We start from the raw sequence: 23,694 nt of genomic DNA, 5'->3' as shown, positions 1-23,694 counted from the left end.
GTATTACTCTGTTAAGCATAAAATATCTAAGATAGATATAACTTATACATATTATATATTCTAACCTGAAAAACATCAAACAAATAAACTCCTAGAACATCATGCTTTTTTTTTTTTTTTGAAGTGGTCACCACTTACCTGTCTTTAAAGAGTTAGCATTTTGTGGTTCACTGGTTGGAGTAATCATATGTAAATCTCATCCAGTGAACTTTGGAGAAATAATAAGCTAAAACTTTACTTACAAAGAAAGATTTTCTCTATTTTACAGATGATCTTGAACATAGTTTGTGGCTATTTTATTCTTGAAGTTCATAGTGTCTGTTTTTATATAATTTTTTAATCTATGCCTGTTTACAAAGTCTTATTAAAAATTGATTAAGCATTTTGAACTAGGTCTATCAGAATTAAATATATAAATACCTAATCACTTTTTTTTACCAGCTCCATGGAAAGCATATATAAGAGTTTGGTCAATAGTTACAGATCTACCATGTTGACGAGTAGGATTTATTGAACTTTCTGCTAAGAGTTCTACTCTTCTAAATCTGTAGAGAAGGGCTGTGATAAGTTGCAAGATATGGTCCTCATTTTCCAGGAGCATGTGGCTGAGGCCACGTCTTAGTCCTGGTCACTTGCAAAATAGAAGTCATTTATTGTTTTCCCTTTTTTCCAGGATGTCTTTTAATAGTTTAAGGGAAAGTCTGGGATTTTTAAGCAGTTAATTATTAGACTGATGTATGGTAGAATTATTACAGATTGTGCTTGGTATTTTTTTTTTTAATTATAAGTACATGCCCGGTTTTTAAAGAAATGTATCTTCCATGGTACAGATAGGAAATTATACACACTCTGGCACATAGGAAAGCTCTGTTCTTGCTGAAATATATTTTTATGTTATTTTTTAATTAAAAATTTACTGAAACTCATACTCCTGAAATAAAATAGCTATTGTCTTTATAGAAAAGGATGGACCATAACATTTAATGAGAGAACTCATGATGTAGGTTATAGTTTCCAGACCATTGGTCACTTACTCACCATGCTTCCTACTTTGTCTTTTCTTCTGTTTCCCCCGACTTTTAAGGACTATTTGGTGGCTCCATGATTGAGCAATTCTTTGGTCTGTTCTTTAATAAGTGTTTACTTCCCCCCATCATTTTATTAGTGAAATGAGTTTTTTATAACACTATTATCTCTCTGTTGTTCTAAAAAGCTACATACTTCTCATTATTTAATCTTGTGTTGTGAGAGATTTGCTGTTATCTGGAGTTTCATATTATCCATAATAATTTTGTTTGTTATGTAATCACCAGAATGGCTAAAAATGAAAAAGGTGGAAAATAACAAGTGTTCACAAAAATGTGGCAAACTGGAACTCTCATTCACTGCTAAAGGAGTTTTACACCTGCTTTGGAAAACTATTTAGTTAAATTTGCTAAAGCTGAACATGTGTATGTTCTACGACTCAACAGTTCTAGTGTATACCCAGCAGAAATTAAAACATGTTCCCCAAAAGATATGTTCTAGGATGTTTATAGAAGTATTTTTTATAAGAGCCTAGAACTAGTAATTATACAGACTACCCGTCTTCAGTATAATGGATAAAGGATATATTAGCATATTCACACCATGGAAAATGATACAGTAATGGGAATGAACAGTCTACAACTACGTTCAGTTCTTTGAGTGTCACAAGCATGTTTTTGAGAGGAAGAAGTACATTCTATATTGTTCCATTTTTACAAAATACAAAAATAGCTAAAACCAGTCTGGGCTTTTGGGGAGTACTAGAAGGAAGTGGGAGAGGCTTCTGGAGTGCTAGTCATGTATTTTTTCTTGAGCTGAGCACTGGTTATACAGGTGAGTTTATTTTGCAAAAGTTCATGGAGCTTTTTAATTATTATAGGAGTACTTTTTTATGTTTATTACACTTCAGGGAAAGTTTAAACATTTTTTGGAGGTAGAGTTGCAGCTCACCACCCCTTTTGAGACCCATCAGAATTATCTTTCCTAGTAAACTGTCAACTCCATGGACTTCATTGGCTTGAAGCCCATTGCCAATTTTTTTCTTCAGTCATTACTGCTTAAAAGTTACTTAAAATATTTTTGCTTCCACCTGAATTGCAAACTTCTGGAAGGCAGATGAGTGAATGTGTCTTCTATTTCTTTTCCCTCTCAGTCCTTAAATCATTGTTGTGTATCAGTAGTTGTTAGACTGTTGAATCACCTTCCCCTTCTCCAACTTTTTTCTCTTCCTCTTTTATATATTTTCTCATTTAGCCTAGGACCTCGTCTGGCTCCTCAAATATTTTCTAATTCGTAAAGCATTTGCAAACTGATAGAATATGCTTTCTGCAACTCATAGGTCTGTATTTGTCCTACTTTGAGATACCACGTAAAATCTAGGCAATTATAATATCTAAAAATGTTAAACAACCTGGGGATTATAAAGGAAAAATTTGATAGATTTGACTAAATAATTATTTAAATACTTTATGTAGTAAAAGATAACAAATAAGTGATGAATTTGCAGAAAATTATGGCATGTATAATATTAACATTGACTATTAAGAATTGGTAAAGATTCAGAAGAAAAAGATACATTGTCTTTTAGAAAATGACAAAATTTATTGAGTAAGTAGTTAACAAAAGAAGTACAGATAGTCAATCAATACATAAAAAGATGATTAACCTTACTAGAAATCAGGAAAATTCAATCAAAACAATGTTACATTTTTTTTTTTAACCTAACATGTCAGTTTTGCTAAAAGTTGCCAAGAATATGGGGGAGAGAGTACTTTAATATTCTGTTGGTGGAGGTGAAAATTATTACAGCCTTTTGAAGAGCAGTTTAGCAGTATATATATATATATTTTTTGCCCTATCTAACGTATTCTCATGTATGCTGTAATGGGTCGAATAGTGGCCCCATAAAGATATATCCACTCAGAACCTCAGAATTTGACCTTATTTGGAATAGTCTTTGCAGAAGTAATTAAGGATCTTGAGATGAGATCATACTGGATTTAGGGTAAGCCCTAAATTCAATGACTGGTGACCTCATAAGTGAAAGGAGAGGGAGATTTGAGACACAGGGGGAAGGCTGGATGAAGAAAGAGTCAGGAATTAGATTCATCAAGCTAAGGAATGCCAAGAGTCCCACAGCCAACAGAAGCTAGGAGGGAAGCACAAATCGAATCAGATCTTCCCTCAGGGTATCCAGAAAAGCAACACTCCCAACACCTTGACTTTGGACTTTGGACTCCAGAACTGTGAGAGAATAAATTTCTGTTGTTTTGAAACATCAAGTTTGTATTAATTTGTTCCTGACCTCTGGAAACCAATACATGTGCACAAAAATATATGTAGATTTGGTTTGGGCATTGTTTGTTACAGTAACATATTAGAAGCAAAATAATTGTTCATCAGAAGTGAAAGTTACATAAACTATGGCCCAGTAAAGAATATTATGCAGTAAATAAGGTAGATCTCTATATATATACTGACATGAAACTGTCTATCATATATATTAGATATGAGTTTTAAATTTCTCTTCAAAGAATCAATATGTCAGTATGTTCAGTTCTTTGCCTCCTACTTTTAAACTTAACTTCCTCATAAAGCAACCTTTTTCCATCACCTGCCCCACCCTGACTCATTCCAATTACCTGCTCCTCCTTGACTCATTCTGATTACCTGCTCCACCCTGACTCATTCTGATCTACCCTGACTCCCGCCAAACCACTCACCCTGTCTCTCTCTTTAAATTAGCCAATTAGAATTAGTTTAGCCTGTTTGGTCTAACTCTAGCCAATAGGGGAACCACACAGCAGCAGGGGCCACGTGCGTCAGGGATAAGAACCCCTTCCCCTCACTTGTCCAAGTGTGCACTCACCGTTGCTCCATCTGTAAGGGTGTACCCTTCTATAGAAGTAAATCGCCTTGCTGAGAAGAAAAAAGAAAATTCTATATTTGAGTGCTATTTCTTTTGTGGCACCGAAAGTTTACTTATAATATATATTATTAAATGATAAATTTAAAATATATACAGAGGTGCTTTAACAATCTATGTATGTAAATGTACAGGAAAAACTCAGAAAGGATACATAGAAAATCTTTGTGGAGGGGGAGGTAGGTGGAAACAGAGGTGGGGGATGGCAAGATAAGATACTTTACTGTTTTTCTATGTATCTGAATTGTTTGAATGTTTGCCATAAGTAAATATGTTTCTGTATTTAAAGCTTTAAACTAGAAAAATACTTAACTTCTCTTCAAAACATACAAAAATAAAAACTAAAAGTTCATAGTTATACATAAATACTGGTATTTTTGCTAATGGAAGAAATAAGGCAGTACATTATTTACTATTTTATAATTTTCAAAGCACTGCCAAATACATAACCAGATAGATTTGTTCTTCACCTAATTGGCCTGTCCCAGAAGAGGAAACTGAGAGGCAAAGTGATTCAAAGACCTGCCTGAAACCTCACACAGATGATAAGAGATAGAATCGGATTGACATCCGGCACTTCTGACTCCAAGTTTCAATGTTGTTTTACTGTTTAAGTATATGGGTCCCTAGTGGAAACAATCATGTTTGGCATATAAGGACATTGTGAATATTTAATTAAAATTAACCCTGACCTCCACTTAACTCCAGGATTATAAAGACCCTAGTGATTTCCTAGTAATAAGTGTATAGTGAGACCACTGGAGGATCGGGTCCGTCTCGTTAACTTCAGGAACGAAGTATTAAGGAAACACAAGGGGTTGGGTTGGGAATTGTGTGTGCCCTTCTTTGAGGGCACAACCAGAGAATTTTAGACTTAGAGTGAGGACTGTTACAGTCCATCATTTTACAAATGAGGATATTAAGGTTCAAAGAGATTAATAATTTGTCCTCAGTAATACAGCTAGTTAATGCTAGAGACAAGATTAGAATACAGTTTTCTAGTCCTTTGGATATTTTATTTATATGTGCTGATTCAGGGCAATAGGTGCTCTGTTTACCATGCATGTTTTTCTGTGAGGTACAGATTTTTCTCATGGGAACTCGGAGACTGTCTTATAGCTTTAAAGGAAAATCTAGTATCTGTTCCATAATAGATCCCATAAAGTATTAGGATTAAGTGTTTGGAAACATAGATAAGAAAGTTTAATATTAAAGGGTAAAATGTTTAATGCTTTCATTTTTTTAGTGGATTCTTCAGATTGCTCACTTTAAAAAAATAACATGGGGGAAGTAAGTATGGTTTCATGTGGCTAAGTCAAGCATGTTGCATATTTTAAAAATTATAAGTCATCTGTTTTGGAAATATTATAGATCAAGACATTTTGGCAAAAATAGTTTTATAGTGGTCATTTATATATCTAGCTTTCCCAGGTCAGATGTCTGGTAGACGATTCCACAGACCTTTTCACAGTTCAGCTGCAATTCTGAATTCTCAATTTGCTATCTTGTTGAGGGAAATATTTTTAAGTCTCTAATATCTGTGAAAGAATATCTCCTGTCTGCCTTTTCTTTAATTGGTGTAGGTTCAATTCTAAAACAAATCTGTGAAATTTGGAAAACAGGTATATTTAAAATTTCTTTTTAGCTATAGAATGTTTCATTTACCTTGTCTGGTACTTTCTTGATATCCTTAAGGAGTTGTGTAAGGCATGTCTTCTTATTAGGAAATTATGTTTCTTGAGATTTATGTGAAATTATTTCTCTATCCATAAAATATAAATGTTCATTTTAAAATCAGAAAGTAGCCACATTCCTCACTTGAATTCTGTTTACTTAGGGCAAAAACTTTTAAAATGAGGATTAGAAAGTTAAGAACATGATCTAATCAGTTTTGAAATATATTTAAGAAGCATAATTATCATTAACAGTATGGTGATATTTTGGCCCAAGAGCTGTCCTTTATTATACCTAAATATAATTTTGAATGTAATTTTATATTTCACAATACAGTTTATTACTTTTTATGAAAAACAACTCCCCTGATTAAAATAAACCTCTTTATACTCTCAAACTTTTATATTCCATAAGTTTATAACCATTTTTTAAAGAATATCTAAATGTACTGTCTGTCAGTGCTTGACATAAAGTTGGTTTTATGAGCTTAATGGTAAAACACTAAGTTTTAAAATGAGATATAACTCAGTCATCAGGCAAGAGTCAGCTTAATAAATTTCTTCCCTGTGCAAACGTGCAAATAAATGAATTATTCTTCCTTATAGTTGATAACTTTAAATACATTATATTATCTAATAGCATACCTCCTGCATACTTACACATAAACACACACATAGTACATCCATGTACATATTCCCATTTTTGCTACCTCTCTCATCTACCCAGTTTTCATTTTTCTTAACCTTAATTTTTATGATATAGTGCTATCTAAAGTACTTCTGTTTAACAGCATAAACTAGTTTGACTCTATGGTTCCACAAAAGTGGAGAATATATTTACCAAATCAGTAGTTCTTGACTGTGACTATGTGTCAAACAGGGATTGTTTTTCTTTTTAAATACAGTTTTCCAGGCCCTATCCTCATGTTTTTATGCAGGCATGGGGAGGGGAGATGCAAGAGGCATCTCTGTTTTTTCAAAATAGGCAGTTGATTCTGATGGCCAGCCAGACCACACAAAGAATTTTCAGTTTGTTTTGCAACTGTTAAATAGGAACACTAGATGGTGCAGTTTGACAACCTGGAAAGAAATTTATCCTGTACCCAGAGTATGCATTCAGTGATAAATTTCCAATGAATTGTGTGTGTATACGTTCTTCATTATCATGAAAAGGTATGCATACTAGAATTCTAAAGGAAAGCACAAGAGCAGACAAATATTGACAGAAACCACAAAAGAGTACCTAATAAATTTTTTTAAGTGGTGATTTTTTGATTTTTTTTTTTTTTTTTTTTTGAAATGGAGTATCATTCTGTCGTCCAGGATGGAGTGCAGTGGTGCAATCTTGGCTCACTGCAGCCTCCATCTCCCGGGTTCAAGCAATTATTCTGCCTCAGCCTCCCAAGTAGCTGGGACTACAGGCGCACACCACCACACTCGGCTAATTTTAGTACTTTTAGTAGAGATGGGGTTTCTCCATGTTGGTCAGGCTGGTCTCGAACTCCTGACCTCAGGTGATCCACCCACCTCGGCCTCCCAAAGTGCTGGGATGACAGATGTGAGCCACCGCGCCCGGCCTAAGTGGTGAAAAATTTTAAGTGGTGAAAATGTTACCTCTTAATGAGCATCATTTTTTAAAACATTAGGATTTAAGTGTGTGACTGATAACTCAATTTAGTGAATGAGTAATTTTCTTGATTTCTTAGTTACTTTATCTTAGCTTTCCATAAGAAACAGTAAAACCTCTTACTATAGAATAAAGTATACACTTTAAAATAAATAAAGAATAAACTTCTTTATCCAGCTTCGTAGTCCACAGATGATTAAGAAGAGGGCAAGAAATATTACATTGTCTTTTCCCTATACTGTGACTGTGGTGCTTAAGATCCAAACACTTTTTACATGACAGTATACAGTCTTTCTGGAATAAAAGAAAAAAAGAAAAACATTTTTACTTTAAAAAAACTTTCCTTGATAAGTTGCAACAAAAGCTATTCATTTCTTCCGGTTTCATTTTTGATAAAATATAATTAACTGATTTTGAATGGTTACTGTTTATTAAGCCTTGTTTCACTTTGGTAAGTACAATCTAAACATGTCCTTTAACCTTTACAAGAAGCCTGAAATATATTACTTGCAATGTGTTATTGTTACTAGTTCAAAAATGGAGGGAACTGGCTCAGAGAGGTTGTTACTTGCCTGTAGAACTCATTGATAGGAAGAATAGGATCCTGAGTTTGATTCCAAGTGTCCATGCCATAATCTCCTAACCTTATATGGTACTTTTCAGTATCAATATTTCTGCTGCTTTTCAGAAAAGTTATTTATTTAATCAGGCTAAAAACAGAAGTGAGCAAACGGAAATGTCATTTATTGATTTACCTCTAAGAAAATGAATACATTCATTTATTTCTCTCAGAAGCAGATATTTGATTGAACCACTACTATATGTCTACCTCTGTGTAAAACGCCTGGCAGAATTGTTTAAGTTGGTGGGGGACTCAAGAAAGGTGTCCAGTTGCAAGTATAAATTCAGAACTGACAGATGGTATCAGAGCTCTTTTCCATCAAAAGTGGAAGATCACATTTTCATGGAGGACTGTTAGCAAATTAGTAATTTGAAAGGATGCCCTTTAAAAAAGACAATCCCAACAACAAAAAGAGAAAAAAAAAGATTAAAAAAATTTTTAATCAAATAGGAAAATATGCCTTTTGATACTGCCCCTCATCCAACTAGAGAGGGATTAAAAGAAGTGATGATAAAAGGATAGGCTGGGTGCAGTGGGCTCATGCCTGTAATCCCAGCACTTTGGGAGGCCAAGACAGGCAGATCTCTTGAGGTCGGGAGTTCGAGACCAGTCTGGCCAACACGATGAAACCCCGTCTCTACTAAAAATACAAAAATTAGCTGGGCATGATAGTGCATGCCTGTAGTCCCAGCTATTCGGGAGGCTGAAGCAGGAGAATTGCTTGCACCTGGGAGGCAAGGTTGCAGTGAGCTGAGATCATGTCTCTGCACTCCAGCCTGGGCAACAGAGCAAGACTCTGTCTCAGAAATAAAAAGGATAAAGGAATTCATAACTTGGTAAGAGAAAGATAACTTTTTTTTTTTTTTTTTGAAGTATAGCATGTACCATTTGGAATATAGGGGTTGTGTTAGGTAGAATTCTAAAGATGTTGCCCCAGGATTTCTGTTCCCTGGTCATTCAGTCAAATACTAATCTGGGTACTGCTGTGAAGGGACTTTGTAGATGGGAGTTAAAGTTATACTAATCAACTGACCTTAAAATAAAGAGATTATCCCAGGTGACGTGTGTACAGGTGGGCTCAGTAAAATCACATGAGCAGCAGCAGAACGCAGAAACGTTCGTCATGGCATTGCAGAGAAAGGGAGCAGAAGAGAGAAGGGAGAGTGAGAGAGGGTCTAATGGAAAGGATTTGAATGCCATTGCTACTCTGAGATATGGGGCCCACATATGAGAAATGGCAAGAGAGGATCTAGGAGCAAAAAGGGATACCTACCAGCAAAGAAATGGAGAACTCAGTCACACAACTGCAAGGAAGTTGATTCTGCCAGCATCCTGAATGAGCTTGGAGGCAGATTGTTCCCCCAAAGCCTCCAAGTAAGGAAGGTAGCCCTACCTACACCTTAACTTTAGCCTGATGATGCCTGTGTTAGATTTCTGACCTTAACAGAACAGTAAGGCAGTAGGTGTTTTACGTTGCCAAGTTTGTGGTAACACGTTATGGCAACAGTGACTAATACAGAGAACAAAATTCAACCTTATTCATGTTATCTCACACCATTAATATTATTTTGTTTATTCCCTTCCTGTCTTTGTTGATATGTGCCATTTGCTTAATTATAAACATAATAGTGCACATTTATTTTTGGATCCTACTTTTTTGCTTAACTTGATCAAATACTTTTCTCTGTGTTGCTACATAGTTCTAATGATTATTACTTTTAATAGGAATATAGTATTTCTTTCAGTACATGAGGCATGATATGCTTAACCTGCTGGACTTTTATGGTGCTTCTAGATTTTCACTGTTATTAAACTGAAGTGTGCATTTCTTCTCATACTTGAAATTATTGGAATAGATTCTCAGATATATCATGACTGGGTCAAAAGGATATGAGTGTTTTTGTAACTTCTGTTATATATTGGCAAGTTTTAAGTAGCTTACCAATTTATAAGTCCTTAGGATAAGAGAACCATAATCACTGAAATTATAATCACCATTAGTATCTTTTTATTTTATTTTTATTTTTTTGAGACATAGTTTCACTCTGTCACCCAGGCTGGAGTGCAGTGGCACAATCTTGGCTCACTGCAACCTCCATCTCCCAGATTCAAGCAATTCTCTTGCCTCAGCTTCCCAAGTAGCTGGGATTACAGGCAGGTGCCACCACACCCAGCTACGTTTTGTATTATTAGTACAGATGGGGTTTTACCATGTTGACCAGGCTGGTCCGAACTCCTGACCTCAGATGAGCTACCCTCCTCAGTCTCCCAGAGTGCTGGGATTATAGGTGTGATCTACCAGGCCTGGCTACTAGTATCTTTTTAAAATACATTTTTTTGCCAGTAGAGAGATGATAATTGGTGGAGAGTTTAAATTTTAGTGGTTCCTAATTTGTTCAAAGAATTAATGTATAAACTACTGTTTTAAGTATTTTGGGGGGATAAGAAGCTGAAAAAGTATAGTACCTAATGAAGAAGTAGGAGAGTGAAAAACAGTTATAATGAAGTTAGTCATACACAAGTCATAATCTCTTATGAAGGTAGTTCTTCATATCAGAGACTAGACCAACTCAATTCTTTTTATCAGCAGTGCATTTACAGTCTGCTGATACTGCATTATTATTTTCAGCATCTATCATACTGATTTTCTAATAGCTATTAAAACCCTAATTATTGTATAGTTGATTGTTCTTTTAAGTTCCAACTTACATTCCATTGATATCTTGAGAAATGAAAATTTTTAGATAGCAAAAAAGTATGCATAAACATATTTTGATTGAGTCGAGAGAGACTAAGTGCTAACTTACAGTATTCTACATACTTCAAAGCCAAGTGGATTACTGGACTCAGAACGAAGGTCTAGCTAATACGGAAATACAAAGTACATATTTTCTCTACAACTTTATACCTTTAGCTTGCTCCAGTGTAAAGAAGCAGTGAGTTAAAGTAAAAAGACACTAAATGAGTTAAAGTAAAAAGACACTAGACCCTATTGTGTTATTAACTGTTACCTTGAACATTCGCTTAACCTCTGAGCTTCTGTTTTCTGTTCTATAGAAAGGGGGATTGAATATGTTGATCATGTAAAAATTGATCTTACAGGAGAATTATGAAAGGACTTTATAGGCCGTGAGGTGGGCTATTAATAAAAGGTACATGATAGAAATCATTATGTTATCTGTGACTCGTATGGAAATTAAATGAGGAAATTCCCATAAGCACCTAGAACGGACCTGGCACATGGTAAGCATTCAACATTAGCCAGTATGAAAATGGAGACTAGAATAGTCTGTTTCTGAAAGATTGTGTAATTAAACTGCTTTAGAATCTGTGCAAAAAATAAAGTGTACTTTAAATAAGCACATGCTTTTATTTTCTAGGATCAAATCTAAATCGCTGTGGTTTCCGAGGCTCTTCATACCTGGGTATTCCATTCAATCCATCAAAGGTTAGTTCTGTTCGGGTCAGAAGGAAGCAGAAGGGATGTAGGGATATTTTAGTGAAAGAGGAAGCTAAGAAATTACACAGAAAAAAATAGGCTTCCAGGTTTCAGTGTGACTAAATATTGTCTAATAATATATATATTATAAACTGAAACCCTTTAAAGGAAGCCTATACCTACCTTAATTCCTCAAAGAAGTGCACTTTCTTCCAGGAAGAATAGATGCAGTACATAAACACATAGAAATTTCTATTAATTGTTACAAAAAATTGTCTCAGTATCATGTATCTGTGTGTAAAAGTTATTGGTGATTTCCTGAGTAAAGGAAAGTAGAGCACTGAAGTGTTTTGATACTTGCTCTCTAAGAAGCCAGTAAACTTCACTGTGTTATAGAAAGACTCTACATTTAACTCACATTTCTTAGGAATAAAAGAAAAAGTCCTTCTAAAGGTAGTGATTGAAGACCTAGGTAGTGATTATTTTAATGACTTTTATGAGAATATGCAGAACTTCTTCATGGTTATATCCAAAGGCTTTGATACCAGCACATGCCAGTATAAAAACAGTGAGTGTGAAGAGGGAGGAGCTTGCTTTCTTCTTCAAAGGAGCAGACCCAGAAGAAACTCTGTAGCTGTTCCATATGTACACAAAATATCAATACTTTTCTACAGTATAAAGTGGAGAAAAGCATCATTTTTTCTAAAGAGGCCTCACAACATAGAAACTTTTTCCTTGATGGGGCCAGCCTGCTTATATAATGGTTGTTATTATTTATATTATAATATAATGGTTATAATAATAACCATTGTTGGACTGAGTATATCAAGATTTATATCCACTTGCAAGGTAAATGGAGAGCTACCAGTTTTTCCATAATCAGCTTCAAATTTTTGGAATAAATAGTAGTGATTTTGGAGAAGATGACATACTTTGATAGAGGTACTACTTCAGCTTTCTTCCTCTGCCTTAAGCTGTAAACCAACTTACCTGTGTTAAGGTCATATGTATTTACCAGCAGGACTCCAATTATGGGTGCCTACTGTATTTAGCAGGGAATGAGAAAACAAAGGATTCAGAAAATTTGTCCCTTTTCATGCCTATCATATTTTCCAAATTAAGCTAATCCTGAATAAAGGTAATGTCTTCATTTAGTCATAATGAACAGAATATCATGCCATTGGTTATGATAACCGTTGTGTAGTACTATACTATATATAGATGTCTACCTATATTTGTTGCAGTGCTTTAATAACATTACTTTTAAAATATGATCCTTCCCCCAACTGACGCCTGCACCAAAACATTTTCAAAATAACAGGAGTAAAATTGAAGAAGAAACCATTATTGCCCTTGGTTCACAGACTCTCCTGAAACTCCTTTTTGGACCTTCATTCACCTGGACCCTAATATCTTCTAGGCAAGCTAGGTCTCACTTCATGCTGTATTACCTTCATCTGAATTCTGGGTGGTAAAAGAAACTAGATATTCCAAGTGGTATCACATAGAGCTGTCAGAGTGGTGGCCGAGAGTCTAGGAGACAGATTAGGCCAAGAGAATGTGAGGAGGCACATTGGTTTGTCCAGTACAGTATATGAATAAAATATTGTCACTGAGTTTTCTTCTGAAACCACCAAACTATCTATGGACCATTCATTGACTTACCTGATAAATGCTTGGGACCTTCAGTGGCTGTAGAGCACTTTTTGAGAAACTGATGGATCCTCCCACTATTCTCACGATTTCCTTTCACAAATCCCATGCTCTCTATCAAATTTTGTGTTGTCCTTAATGTGCACCCCAGAATTTTCTTTCTCTAATTTGCTTTTACTTTTTCTTCTACCTATAATGCCTCCTCTTCATCTATAGCTGCCCAAGCTCCTCTTTTGCAGAAAAGAATTCCTTTTTAAACCTATGTATCATTATCCCTCCCTTATGACTGCTCATTACATTTTATTGTAATTATTTGAGTAGACTTACCTTCTGCCCTTGAGGTTAAGGTCCACATTTAATTTATGTTTGGCTTCCCTGCAGTTCTTTTAACATAGCAGGTGTTTACTTTAAGTATCAAAAAGTTAAATATGCAATAGGAATTCTAAGAAGTCAATTGTAAATGTGGAGTAGGATAGCCAGGAGAACTGGAGCTTGAGTTCTGAGGAGGAACTTAGAATGAAAGATGTAAAGGTGGAAATTTGCTTGGTACATTTGTGAGACCATATAAAGAACTGTGTATCTGGCCAGGCACAGTGGCTCACACCTGCAGTCCCAGCACTTTGGGAGGCTTAGGAGGATGGATCACTTGATCTCAGGAGTTTGAAACCAGCCTGAGCAACATGACAAAAACCTGGTCTCTACATAAAATACAAAAATTAGCTGGATGTAGTGGCACGTGCCTGTAGTCTCAGCTACTTGGGAGCCTGAGGCAGGGCAGGAGGATTGCTTGAACCTTGGAGGCGGAGGTTGCAGTGAGCTGAGATTTGTGCCACTGCACTCCAGCCTGGGTGACACAGCAAGATCCTATCTTAAAAAAAAAAGTGTGTATCTAAAGGTGGGTAGGTGGGGTGGGTTCAGATTATTATAAAAAGAGTAGTGAACACCGTTCACACTCATTCTGTGAGGAGCCACAGAAGGTCAGTATGCAAGAAAATCTTACAGTTAAGTCATGGGTGGTTTCAAGACCCTTGAATCTTGACTCCAAAGAACTAGTGGCCCCTTTGATATTTGCCTTGCACTTAATCATCATTAAGATAACTAACAGCTTTTTAGACAGTAACTTATTTAATCGTCACAATAACCTTGTGAGGTGTAGGTACTAATATCTTCATTTTCTAGAATTAGGAACCTTAAGCCAGCCAGTGAGAAATAGAACCAGGATTTTATGCCTTTCAATGATTGTAAAAGTTTACATTTATTATAGAAGGCAGAGGAGTTTATTTTAATTGTATCGTTTTTTAGTTTCTTATGTGGTGATCACTACTGTGATATTTAACTTAGGTTTGTGCTATGTAAAATAAGTTTTGTTTCAGAAATCTTTTTTTCTGGAAGGCTATATGCTTTTCTGACTTTATAAGACTTAAATTATAAGTGATAGAGTTGATTATTTCTATCATTACTTTTAAAATATGATCCTTCCCCCAACCGACGCCTGCACCAAAACATTTTCAAAATAACAGGAGTAAAATTGAAGAAGAAACCATTATTGCCCTTGGTTCACAGACTCTCCTGAAACTCCTTTTTGGACCTTCATTCACCTGGACCCTAATATCTTCTAGGCAAGCTAGGTCTCACTTCATGCTGTATTACCTTCATCTGAATTCTGGGTGGTAAAAGAAACTAGATATTCCAAGTGGTATCACATAGAGCTGTCAGAGTGGTGGCTGAGAGTCTAGGAGACAGATTAAGGAGTAAGAATGAGGTTTAAGTCATTTAGCCAGATATGGTGGTTTGTGCCTGTTGTAGTCTCGGCTACCCAGGAGGCTGAGGTGGGAGAATCACTTGAGCCCAGGAGTTGGAGGCTGCAGTGATCTATGATTGCACCACTGCATTCCAACCTGGGTGACAGATAAGACGCTGTTACTAAAAAAAAAAAAAAAAAAAAGTAATAAATAATTTGGTTTACCTGAATATCATCACTACTTCCATAATGCCTGAGGTATCAAAGAATTAAAAATTAGGTAGCCTGGAATGTATTCAATCATATTCATGTTGAGATATATATAAAATGGAGATTTGTTTTTCTCAATAAGATGTCTATACAAATCAGTATAAGCCACATTTAATTTTACTATTTACTAAAACCTTATGTCAGATTTCTTAATGAAATAAGTTTTCATATCACTTTATTAATTAGTACTATATTAATTTTGTATTTAGGCTCCTGGAACAGCTCATCCTTATGATAGTGGCCACATAGCAATGACTTACACTGGCCTTTCATGCTTAGTTATTCTTGGAGACGACTTAAGCCGAGTAAATAAAGAAGCTTGCTTAGCAGGCTTGAGAGCCCTCCAGCTGGAAGATGGGAGGTATGAGTGATTCTTTGTTACTTTTTTTGTAATAAAAAAAATATTTTGGAACTAAAAAATGGATACAATACTATACTAGATCTTTAGAGGATCATACTCTTATTGTTAGAACTCCACCTAAAGCTTACAAGCTACATGATAAAGTGCGTAATCAAAAAAGTGACCCAAGATTTCTTCTGTGAGTGAAAATAAAAATAATTACAATAGCCAAACACCTTTCTCTTCTTAACAACAATGAGTACATAAATAAATGGTCGAATAATTTCAGGATTGGAATCTAATTTACATTCTAGATGAAAAATTGATATTTTGAAGGACGTATATGTTTAGTCTGAACTTCAGTTCTTTGCTTTATGCTGATTAGGGAAGAAAGGGGTGAACATTGAATATTATATTCCAGAGTAGGTAGGGTAGTTTCTCTGACGTTTTTAAAGAATAAAAAAAGGAGTTCATATGTTCATTAATATTTGGTGATTCACGTGGTATGTCTACAGATGAATCTTCCTGGAGCTTTAAGGTAGAAAAAGATTTTTAAGTCTGAGAAGGGATAAAGCAGTAGTGAAAAGGCTAAGGAAAAGACTGCAAACAAATCCTGCTGTGCTGTTAACTCTTTGTGTTCCATCTACTAATAGCTCTGTTTTCCTGTCAGTGTTTTCAAAACACTGCTCTTGATGAGGGAAAAATAAATGTAGACAATTAGAATAAATTGACATTAATTGGAAACACTATGAAACTAAATATTTACTTCAGCCAGTACATATATGGCTTATGTCTCAATATTTCAGAGTAGCCTTTGATTATTGCTTCCTTATTCTTGTTTATAAATACATACACAACATAGATTGCTACTTCTATACAACTAATGTGTAAAATTAAAATACAGTATGATCAATCGATTAAATGGTTATCTGTGTATACATTTAGAAGAAATTTCACGTAGAAAGACTTGGGCTTGGAAATTTCTTACTACCCAGTGGGTCTCAGGTTTTACCTTTTACATTTTCTGCCATTCTCAAGCCAGTCTACTGCAGCTGTCCCTGGCTGGGAGCAAATAAGCGTATGTTGAGTAAGCATCTGGGAGGGAGTAACATGGTAGTGTGTAAAATGACCAAGAAATCAAAAGTTTGTACTAGAATGATGATTTAGAGAAAGTTTAATATTATTTAAGTTAGTAGTCTTATTCTTTATTGAATAATAAAAGTGGAATAATCAACAGATTTTTCTGTAAGTAAAGACACACAGGAGGTGTTTCTAACCCCCATGCAAAAAAAATCAGAGTCCATTGTTAATAGAAAATCATACTGTTGTTATTATTTTCAGTTTTTGTGCAGTACCTGAAGGCAGTGAAAATGACATGCGATTTGTGTACTGTGCTTCCTGTATTTGCTATATGCTCAACAACTGGTCAGGCATGGATATGAAAAAGGCCATCACCTATATTAGAAGAAGTATGGTGAGTTCTATTGATAAAATTGACTATTTAGGTTGTTTTTGCTGGTACATGAGGGCTGTATTATAGTGTATGTCTCATGTCTTCCACGAACTATTTGAAAATGAGAGCACTAAGATTGCTTTTTAGGTAAATTGTGTATCAGACCACAATAAAGAAATGAAGTACAGATTGACTCCTTGACCATTAAAATTTAATATGATTTTATTTAAAGAAGCAGTATCTTTATAAGAAAGGGATTGATCGACTTAAAAGAAAAAGAAGTAAAATCTGAAAGTCAAATATTGACAGCTTATTCTAGCAGGAGTTAGTAGAGAGTCCTGACAAGCAAGCTGGAAGATTATGTTATCTTTGATGAGACTTTTTATTGGCATTAGTAAGGAAAGCTTAGTCTCAGCAGAACTATCCTTTGCTGTACTGTGTCATCTCTGTATAAAAGGAGAAATAAAACTACTGCTTCACAGGTTTATTATTTTCCAAATGAAGTGTTTCATTTTATAGATTAGAATATTTTGAGGCTGTTAGAATATTTTAGGCTGTTAATTCAACTTTTCATAGGCAGTATTTCAAAGTGAAAATGTCTATGAGTTCCTAAGAAGAATGGAGTTGCATTTAAGTGAATGTGTAACTGTGGATCAGATTTTTGTAGAATCTACAACAGCACAAATTTTAAAAAGCCTGTGGATACAGAAAGAAGAGACCATTAAAGGAGTTTTAAGAGGAAAAGAGATTTATGTTTGATAGGAGGGTGGGTGATAAGAATTTTTGGTTTGAATGCTACAGAAGTAATACTGGCTTCTCAGTGCACTGTATTTGGAGGTGCAGCAAGTTGATTTGCCCTATGTCTGCTCACTTGGCTAAGATGGCATATGCCAGAGTTTTCTCTGTGAAGTTAGTACTTTTCCCTTTGTAATTACTGAATATCTTGTGGTGAGATATCTGGAGACTGTAAATATTCAGTGAGTCCCTAATCAAATTTTTATCCAATAGTGTTGTTAGTATGCATTGAACGTTTTCCAGCTCTCCAGCTCTCGCATCCTTCCTATAAATATCAGTTAAAATTCTACTGTTTGAAAAAAACTTTCTCTTTGCCTTCATTTATTTATTTACTTGTACTTACTTATTTATATCTCTATGGACTTTAGTTTCTAATTTTATTCAATGGGTTGTTATCTGTTACTGTCATTATTTTGATGCTCAGATTGCCCCAGATTAGGCCTGGGGGAACCCCTTTAAGTAGGCTCTATGCCCTTTTGACATGTTGAAGACCTCCTTGCTTTCTGGCACAAGATATTCCAGGTTTATCTTCTACTTTTCCATCCTCAGCTCTGGAATCAGTCATTTCTTTGAGGAGCCTTGGTTATTCTTGTTGAAGGATAGAGTTTAGAAACTTGAATCTGGGTACTAGGTATGCTCATTGGTATTGAGATGTCATTACTTCTAGGCCTTTTCTCAGGCAGAGATAGGAAATGTATGCATACATAGGCATCCCCTTACAGACACACACAATCTATATTTCTGTGTCTATTTATGTATCTATATATTAAAACCATGAATATCGTGATGCCTCAAATTTCAGTCTAACACCACAGGGCTCATTTTAACTTTCGTCCTTTCATTTGTGACTCCATTCTCTGAAAGTGACAAGCAATCCCGGCTCCTATTACCCAGAATATGTTGGTTCTTTTTGTTTTGAGTCTGAGGGCATATAGTCAGAATACTATATTTAAGAAGTACTCCAGTTACTTATTTTATTTCCCTCCTTTAATATGGTTATGTTATCTGCTTGAAATACAAGTAGGTTATTTGTTTGTCTTTGATTTCCATTTTAGGCTTTCCCTTCACTTTTAGCTCTCTTCTGCCCACAACTTTGACTTTATTTATTTACTTAATATGTGAAAAATTAATTTGGTTCTTAACTTCAGAACTATACAAAAAGATACATACAGAGAAGTATGACTCCTTGCCCCTCACCCTCCCTGTCTTCCACCCTCTTCTTAACTCCCATACTTAACATCTTGTTCCCTGTCACCCTGTAGGTAACCATTGTCATTAGTTTTCAGTTTATCTTTCTTCCATTTCTTACTGATGAGAAGATACATATATTTTTAATGCTTTTTCTTTCTTCATAAGGTAGCATACCATACTCTTTTTTTGCTATTTGGTTTTTTCACTTAACAGTATAGCTTGGGAGGAAAAAACACAAACAAAAAACCACCAGTACAATGTGAAAATTACTCCTTATCAGTTCAGAGAGATTTTTCTCTTTTTCTTATAGTTTCCTATTATATTACTCCACTGTGTGAATGCACCATGGTTTTTTCCAGCAATTCTATATTTAGAGCATATATTTTGCAATTACAAATAATGCTGTAATTAATAACTTTTTGCATATATATTTATATATTGTTATAGATACATCTTCAGAGTAAATTTCTGGTAGTGGAATTGCTTGATCAAAAGGTAAATGCATATGTAATTTTATTAGAGATTTCCCATTTTCTCTCCAAAAAGAATAGACCAGTTTGTTTTCCCACCAATATAGGAGAGTGCCTGTTTTCACATAGCCTCACCAGTAAAAAGTGTTATACTTTCTTTGTTTTTACCTTTTTTTCTGGTGGTCAAAAAATGATATTTCAGTATATTTTTAATTTTGCTCCCCTCCTCTCATGATTTTTCATTTTATTATTTCCTTTATTATGAGTGTAATTGACCATTTTCTTAACTCGAGGGCCATACAAATCCAGACTGCAGGCCAGAGTTAGCCTTTGGGCCATTGCTGACCCCTAGTTCTAGTCCATTATTTTGCATTTTCTTTTTTTTTTTCTTTTTTTTTTTTTTTTTTAGGAATTCCATTTTAGTGTCTGTTCTTTTTTTTGCCTGACCTTCTTTTCAGCCACTTTCTCTTTGACCTTTTTGACTTATTTATCTCATTTTTATTCTCTTGGCTGTTTTCTGCTTTTTTCAGTGTCCCTTGTTGTATTTTCATTTGAGATTATTCTTCCTTAGTCATCCTGTAATTTAGAATTTATTTCTTATTTTGTCTTTTTCTTCTATTTCTTTTCTAACACTATTTCTCTTTTTATTTCTGTTGTTTGTTCATCTGTTTTTAACGTTTAATTTCCTTTTTTATTTCCAAATGCTTGTTTGAGGATATGTATTTGAGTGTGGAGTGCTACATTACAGTTTTCTTCTGATTCATGCCTACTTCTTGGGAGTAGAGGCAGATTTTTATATACTTAGGTTTTTTCATTTCATTTGCTGTGTTTTCATCTCAGAGTTACTTTGTATGTTAGTAATTTTATGGAGTTTTTTTTTTTTTTTTCTTAGAAGAATTCCTAGTTTAAGATTGTTCTCTTCATTGTAATGAAGTATGCTTTCTTTAACGGGTAGCTTTTCTTTGTAGCTGGGATGTTCCATGATTTTTATGGTAGGAAAACGGTTCTCTTTTGTTTCTCAGGTATCTGAATTTTGCTCTTTTGAGTTATCCTTTATTACCTGATTTTCAAAGGGCTTCTCCCTCTGTTTTTAATTTTCTTCAGCAAAATTTGAGCCCTGCCACCTTGACTTGCACATTCTTTTAAGTGCCTTCCATATAGCCAATACTGTGTTTGCCAGGCCTCTTTCAGAATAGGCTATCCTCATTTTGCATGATAGTGCCATGCTATGATAACCACACAAGCCGAAATGATACACAGTGATTTTAATCATCAATGGGAAAAATTATGATTGTTTTGTGACCTTTAAAATTTTTGTCAAAACATTGAAAACTCTTCCTGTCAGTTATAAATGTATAATGTTTTAAATAGTAAAATCAGCATATAGTATACTATAACGTTTTAGATAGTAAAATCAGTATATCGTATACTATAATTTTAAACATTGGAAATATTGAGAATATTGCCCCCTTCTCATTATATAAGTTATAAGATGGAGTCTTTTTTCTGTGTGTAGGCAAATGACCACAATCTAAGCTTCTGTCAGCTTCCAACGTATGTTTTGTGTTTTCAGTGTTGTGAAACCTCTGAGAATTCCTTTTATGTGAAGTTTTTTTTGCCCATAGCAGTTCCCTAGAACATCTTCATCTTTTTTTATCACAAGCCCTTCCCTTTCTTATAGATGTTTCACCTTCACTTAGTTCTTCTGACTGTATATCTAGAGTCTCAAACAGCAATATTATCAACTTCCCCGTAATAGCTATTTCTTCTATAACTCTAATTTTAATTTCATACCCAGTGTTAATGCTTTTTATTTCTTTACTGCACTTTCATCTTTGTTGGCCAAGCCCCTTTCTGTTATGCCTTTTAATAAAACATCATGTGGGTTTATCACTAAGAGACAAAGAGCACAACCACATCTGCTATCTGTGTGTGAACTGAATAACATGTGCAATGGCCAATTCCTAACAGACTTTGAAAAAGGTGGTGTGATTGATCACTGATCATGATGCACATCTCTTATGTATGTAGTGATCTGCAGACTGAAGAGCCAGTAACGGAGTTTTGTACTTTCTGCAATTGCAGTTAATATGCTGCTGTGGTTACTGAAGTTTGTTGTGTACTTAGCTAAACCATGGCAACTGTAATGTGTGCATAAGAGAACTGTGCAAAGTGAGAATTGCCTGTATTTCTCATATTTAGGGTGGACTTTCTCTTTTAGGCAGTGATTTTAGATCAGTCTCAGAACTACTGTTAGCTCCCCTCCTCATGATTTTTCATAAATCACCCTTGCTCTCTGCAAAGGTGTGTCAGAGTTGCAATAGATGGCTTGCTGGGATTTGATGTTTCTTTTTCTGTAGACAGGTAATCTGAAGCTTGAGTGTGTCTTCTTGCTTGCTAAGGTTTGAGTTTTCAAAGTTTTACTGTTCTTCTGTTTTGATTTTGGAGTGTATGTGGGGAGATTCAAATAATGGTACCCAGTAATGGCTATCATTATTCTCAGTGACCCCAGACTGCCTCAAATAGACTTGTTTCATGTTTATAATGTTCTATCAGTGGGAAATCCTTATATTTTCCTCCAACTCATGCATACTTGCAATGGTAAAGGAGTAAGGTTTGGAGCTTTTATTGAATTGAGATTGAATATGTAGATAACTTTGAACAATCTATTCTCAGAATGTGCCTAGTGTATACATTTAGTGATTTGGCTTGGTGAATAAGAAGACAAAATCAGGTATTTGAAAATGCCTAATTCTATTCTCCATGGGGAAAAACACATATTTTGGAAGATACAAAGGAGAAATAAAATTAGAAGAGACCACAAACTTAGTGCAATGGCAACTTATTTATTCATTTATTATTATCATTATTATTTCCCTATTAAACTGAACAATGTTTTTCTTTTTCAGTCCTATGACAATGGACTGGCACAGGGAGCTGGACTTGAATCTCATGGTAAGACATCTTAAATAAGTGAACATGTAGTTTCTTTTGTTCCCTTAGACAACATCTTGGTGTCTTCAGTATGGAGAACCTCAGAAGTTTTTCTCAACCCTTGGTGCAGCATAATTTTCTTCTTTGTCACTTTTCTGATTCTCTTTTGACACCATTTTGTATATTTGAAGCCTCTTTGGTCAGTTATCATTCAGGTATTACTCAGGCTGGGATGTTCATATGATATTTTCTAGTAATCTATTCAGGTGTTAGCTGCATGAAAATATCTTTGGATTGTTTCTTACTCTATTGTTAGAAAACAACAGGTTTTCTTTGGCATAACTCTAAAAGGCTAGACCAAATATAGAATATTAAATATGAATGAACAAGTTCATGAAGAAATGAAAATTTTTATTTACCTTCCTTAATAAAATTATTAGTCATAATCATAAAACATTTTGCTGCTTAGCTTATATTTAGTGCAAACATTAATACAGTCTTTTCTTTCGTGTTTTTTTCCACTTTTGGAAGAACTAGAATAATGTGATAGTCACTAAGTTTGTCAGCACATCAATAGCCTGAGTTCTCTCAAGTTGAAATTTCCATTTGGAAATAAATAAGCTTCCATTCTTCTTTTCTGAAAAGGAAGAGGCCAGGTCATGGAGCCTCTCTGAGTGAATTTCAGTTTCCTCCTCATCACAACAGTTTTCTGTATGATTATTTGTTATCTCTATCCCTTTGCTAGCATAATGGAGCAGAAAGAACAGAGCAGTGTTCTGGTCTCAGCCCTGACACCAACTGAGTGACCTTGGCTCCTCACTTAATTTCTCTAAGGGTTTCCTCATCAATCGAGTAGAAAGGATTGCATCTTTCTTTAGGATTGTTATTAGGATTATAAGAGATATGGGGAAAAGTGATTTGTAAATCATAAAACCTGTATAAAAAGATATTTCTAACAAATATTCCTTAACCCCATAGCCTTGTATATACTCTGGGATTTTGTCCTATCAAGTATTTCCTCCTCTTCTCACCTCTTCACTCCCTCCTTAAATTTAGGTAGTTGTAGACTATGTGTCTCTAAGGGGTATATAGAACACTGTCCTCTGAAGCCATACTATAATTATGACACCGTAGTTTTTGTATGTGCCTGAGTCTATGAGATGGAGGGTGGGAGGAGCTGGCAGTAACAATTATGTTACTAGTCATCGCCACATGATCAAGAGGGATGTAGTTATAGTTGTACAAAAAGGAAATCTGGTAGCTCTAAGAATTTCTGAGAAGACAGGATCTGGTGTTTACTATTGTAGGTGGTATTAATGTACACTCTGGCTGAGGAGTCACCTCACCTGTAATACAGTTGATATTCTTTCCAAGACATTGGAATTATATTCCAATGTATAATGAAACAGAGGGGCTTCCCAAACATTACACTGTCTAATGGGTCCTGTCAGGAAAAAATCTTCCTGAGTTATACAAGTCATGATTTTGAATTGGTATGACTTGAGTAGGCTGTACCCATTAGGGTCATTAGTGA

At 34.9% G+C, this 23,694-nt stretch overlaps 1 protein-coding gene across 5 annotated transcripts in view; it reads left to right on the top strand.

Annotated features, from left to right (window-relative positions):
* Positions 1-23,694, top strand: part of PGGT1B (protein geranylgeranyltransferase type I subunit beta) — an 86,006-nt gene that overhangs the window by 10,341 nt on the left and 51,971 nt on the right. For all 5 annotated transcript variants that reach the window (XR_013418031.1, XR_013418032.1, XR_013418030.1 and 2 more), the window contains 4 exon segments: positions 11,255-11,322; positions 15,187-15,338; positions 16,659-16,791; positions 22,136-22,181. Coding sequence is in view for 2 of the 5 variants with exons in the window: in XM_078003822.1 (XP_077859948.1) it covers positions 11,255-11,322; positions 15,187-15,338; positions 16,659-16,791; positions 22,136-22,181 (399 nt within the window). In the remaining 3 variants the exon portion in view is untranslated.

This window comes from Macaca mulatta, chromosome 6 (genome assembly GCF_049350105.2).
Source record: "Macaca mulatta isolate MMU2019108-1 chromosome 6, T2T-MMU8v2.0, whole genome shotgun sequence".
NCBI lineage: Eukaryota > Metazoa > Chordata > Mammalia > Primates > Cercopithecidae > Macaca > Macaca mulatta.
This window is presented reverse-complemented; position numbering and strand designations above follow the sequence as displayed.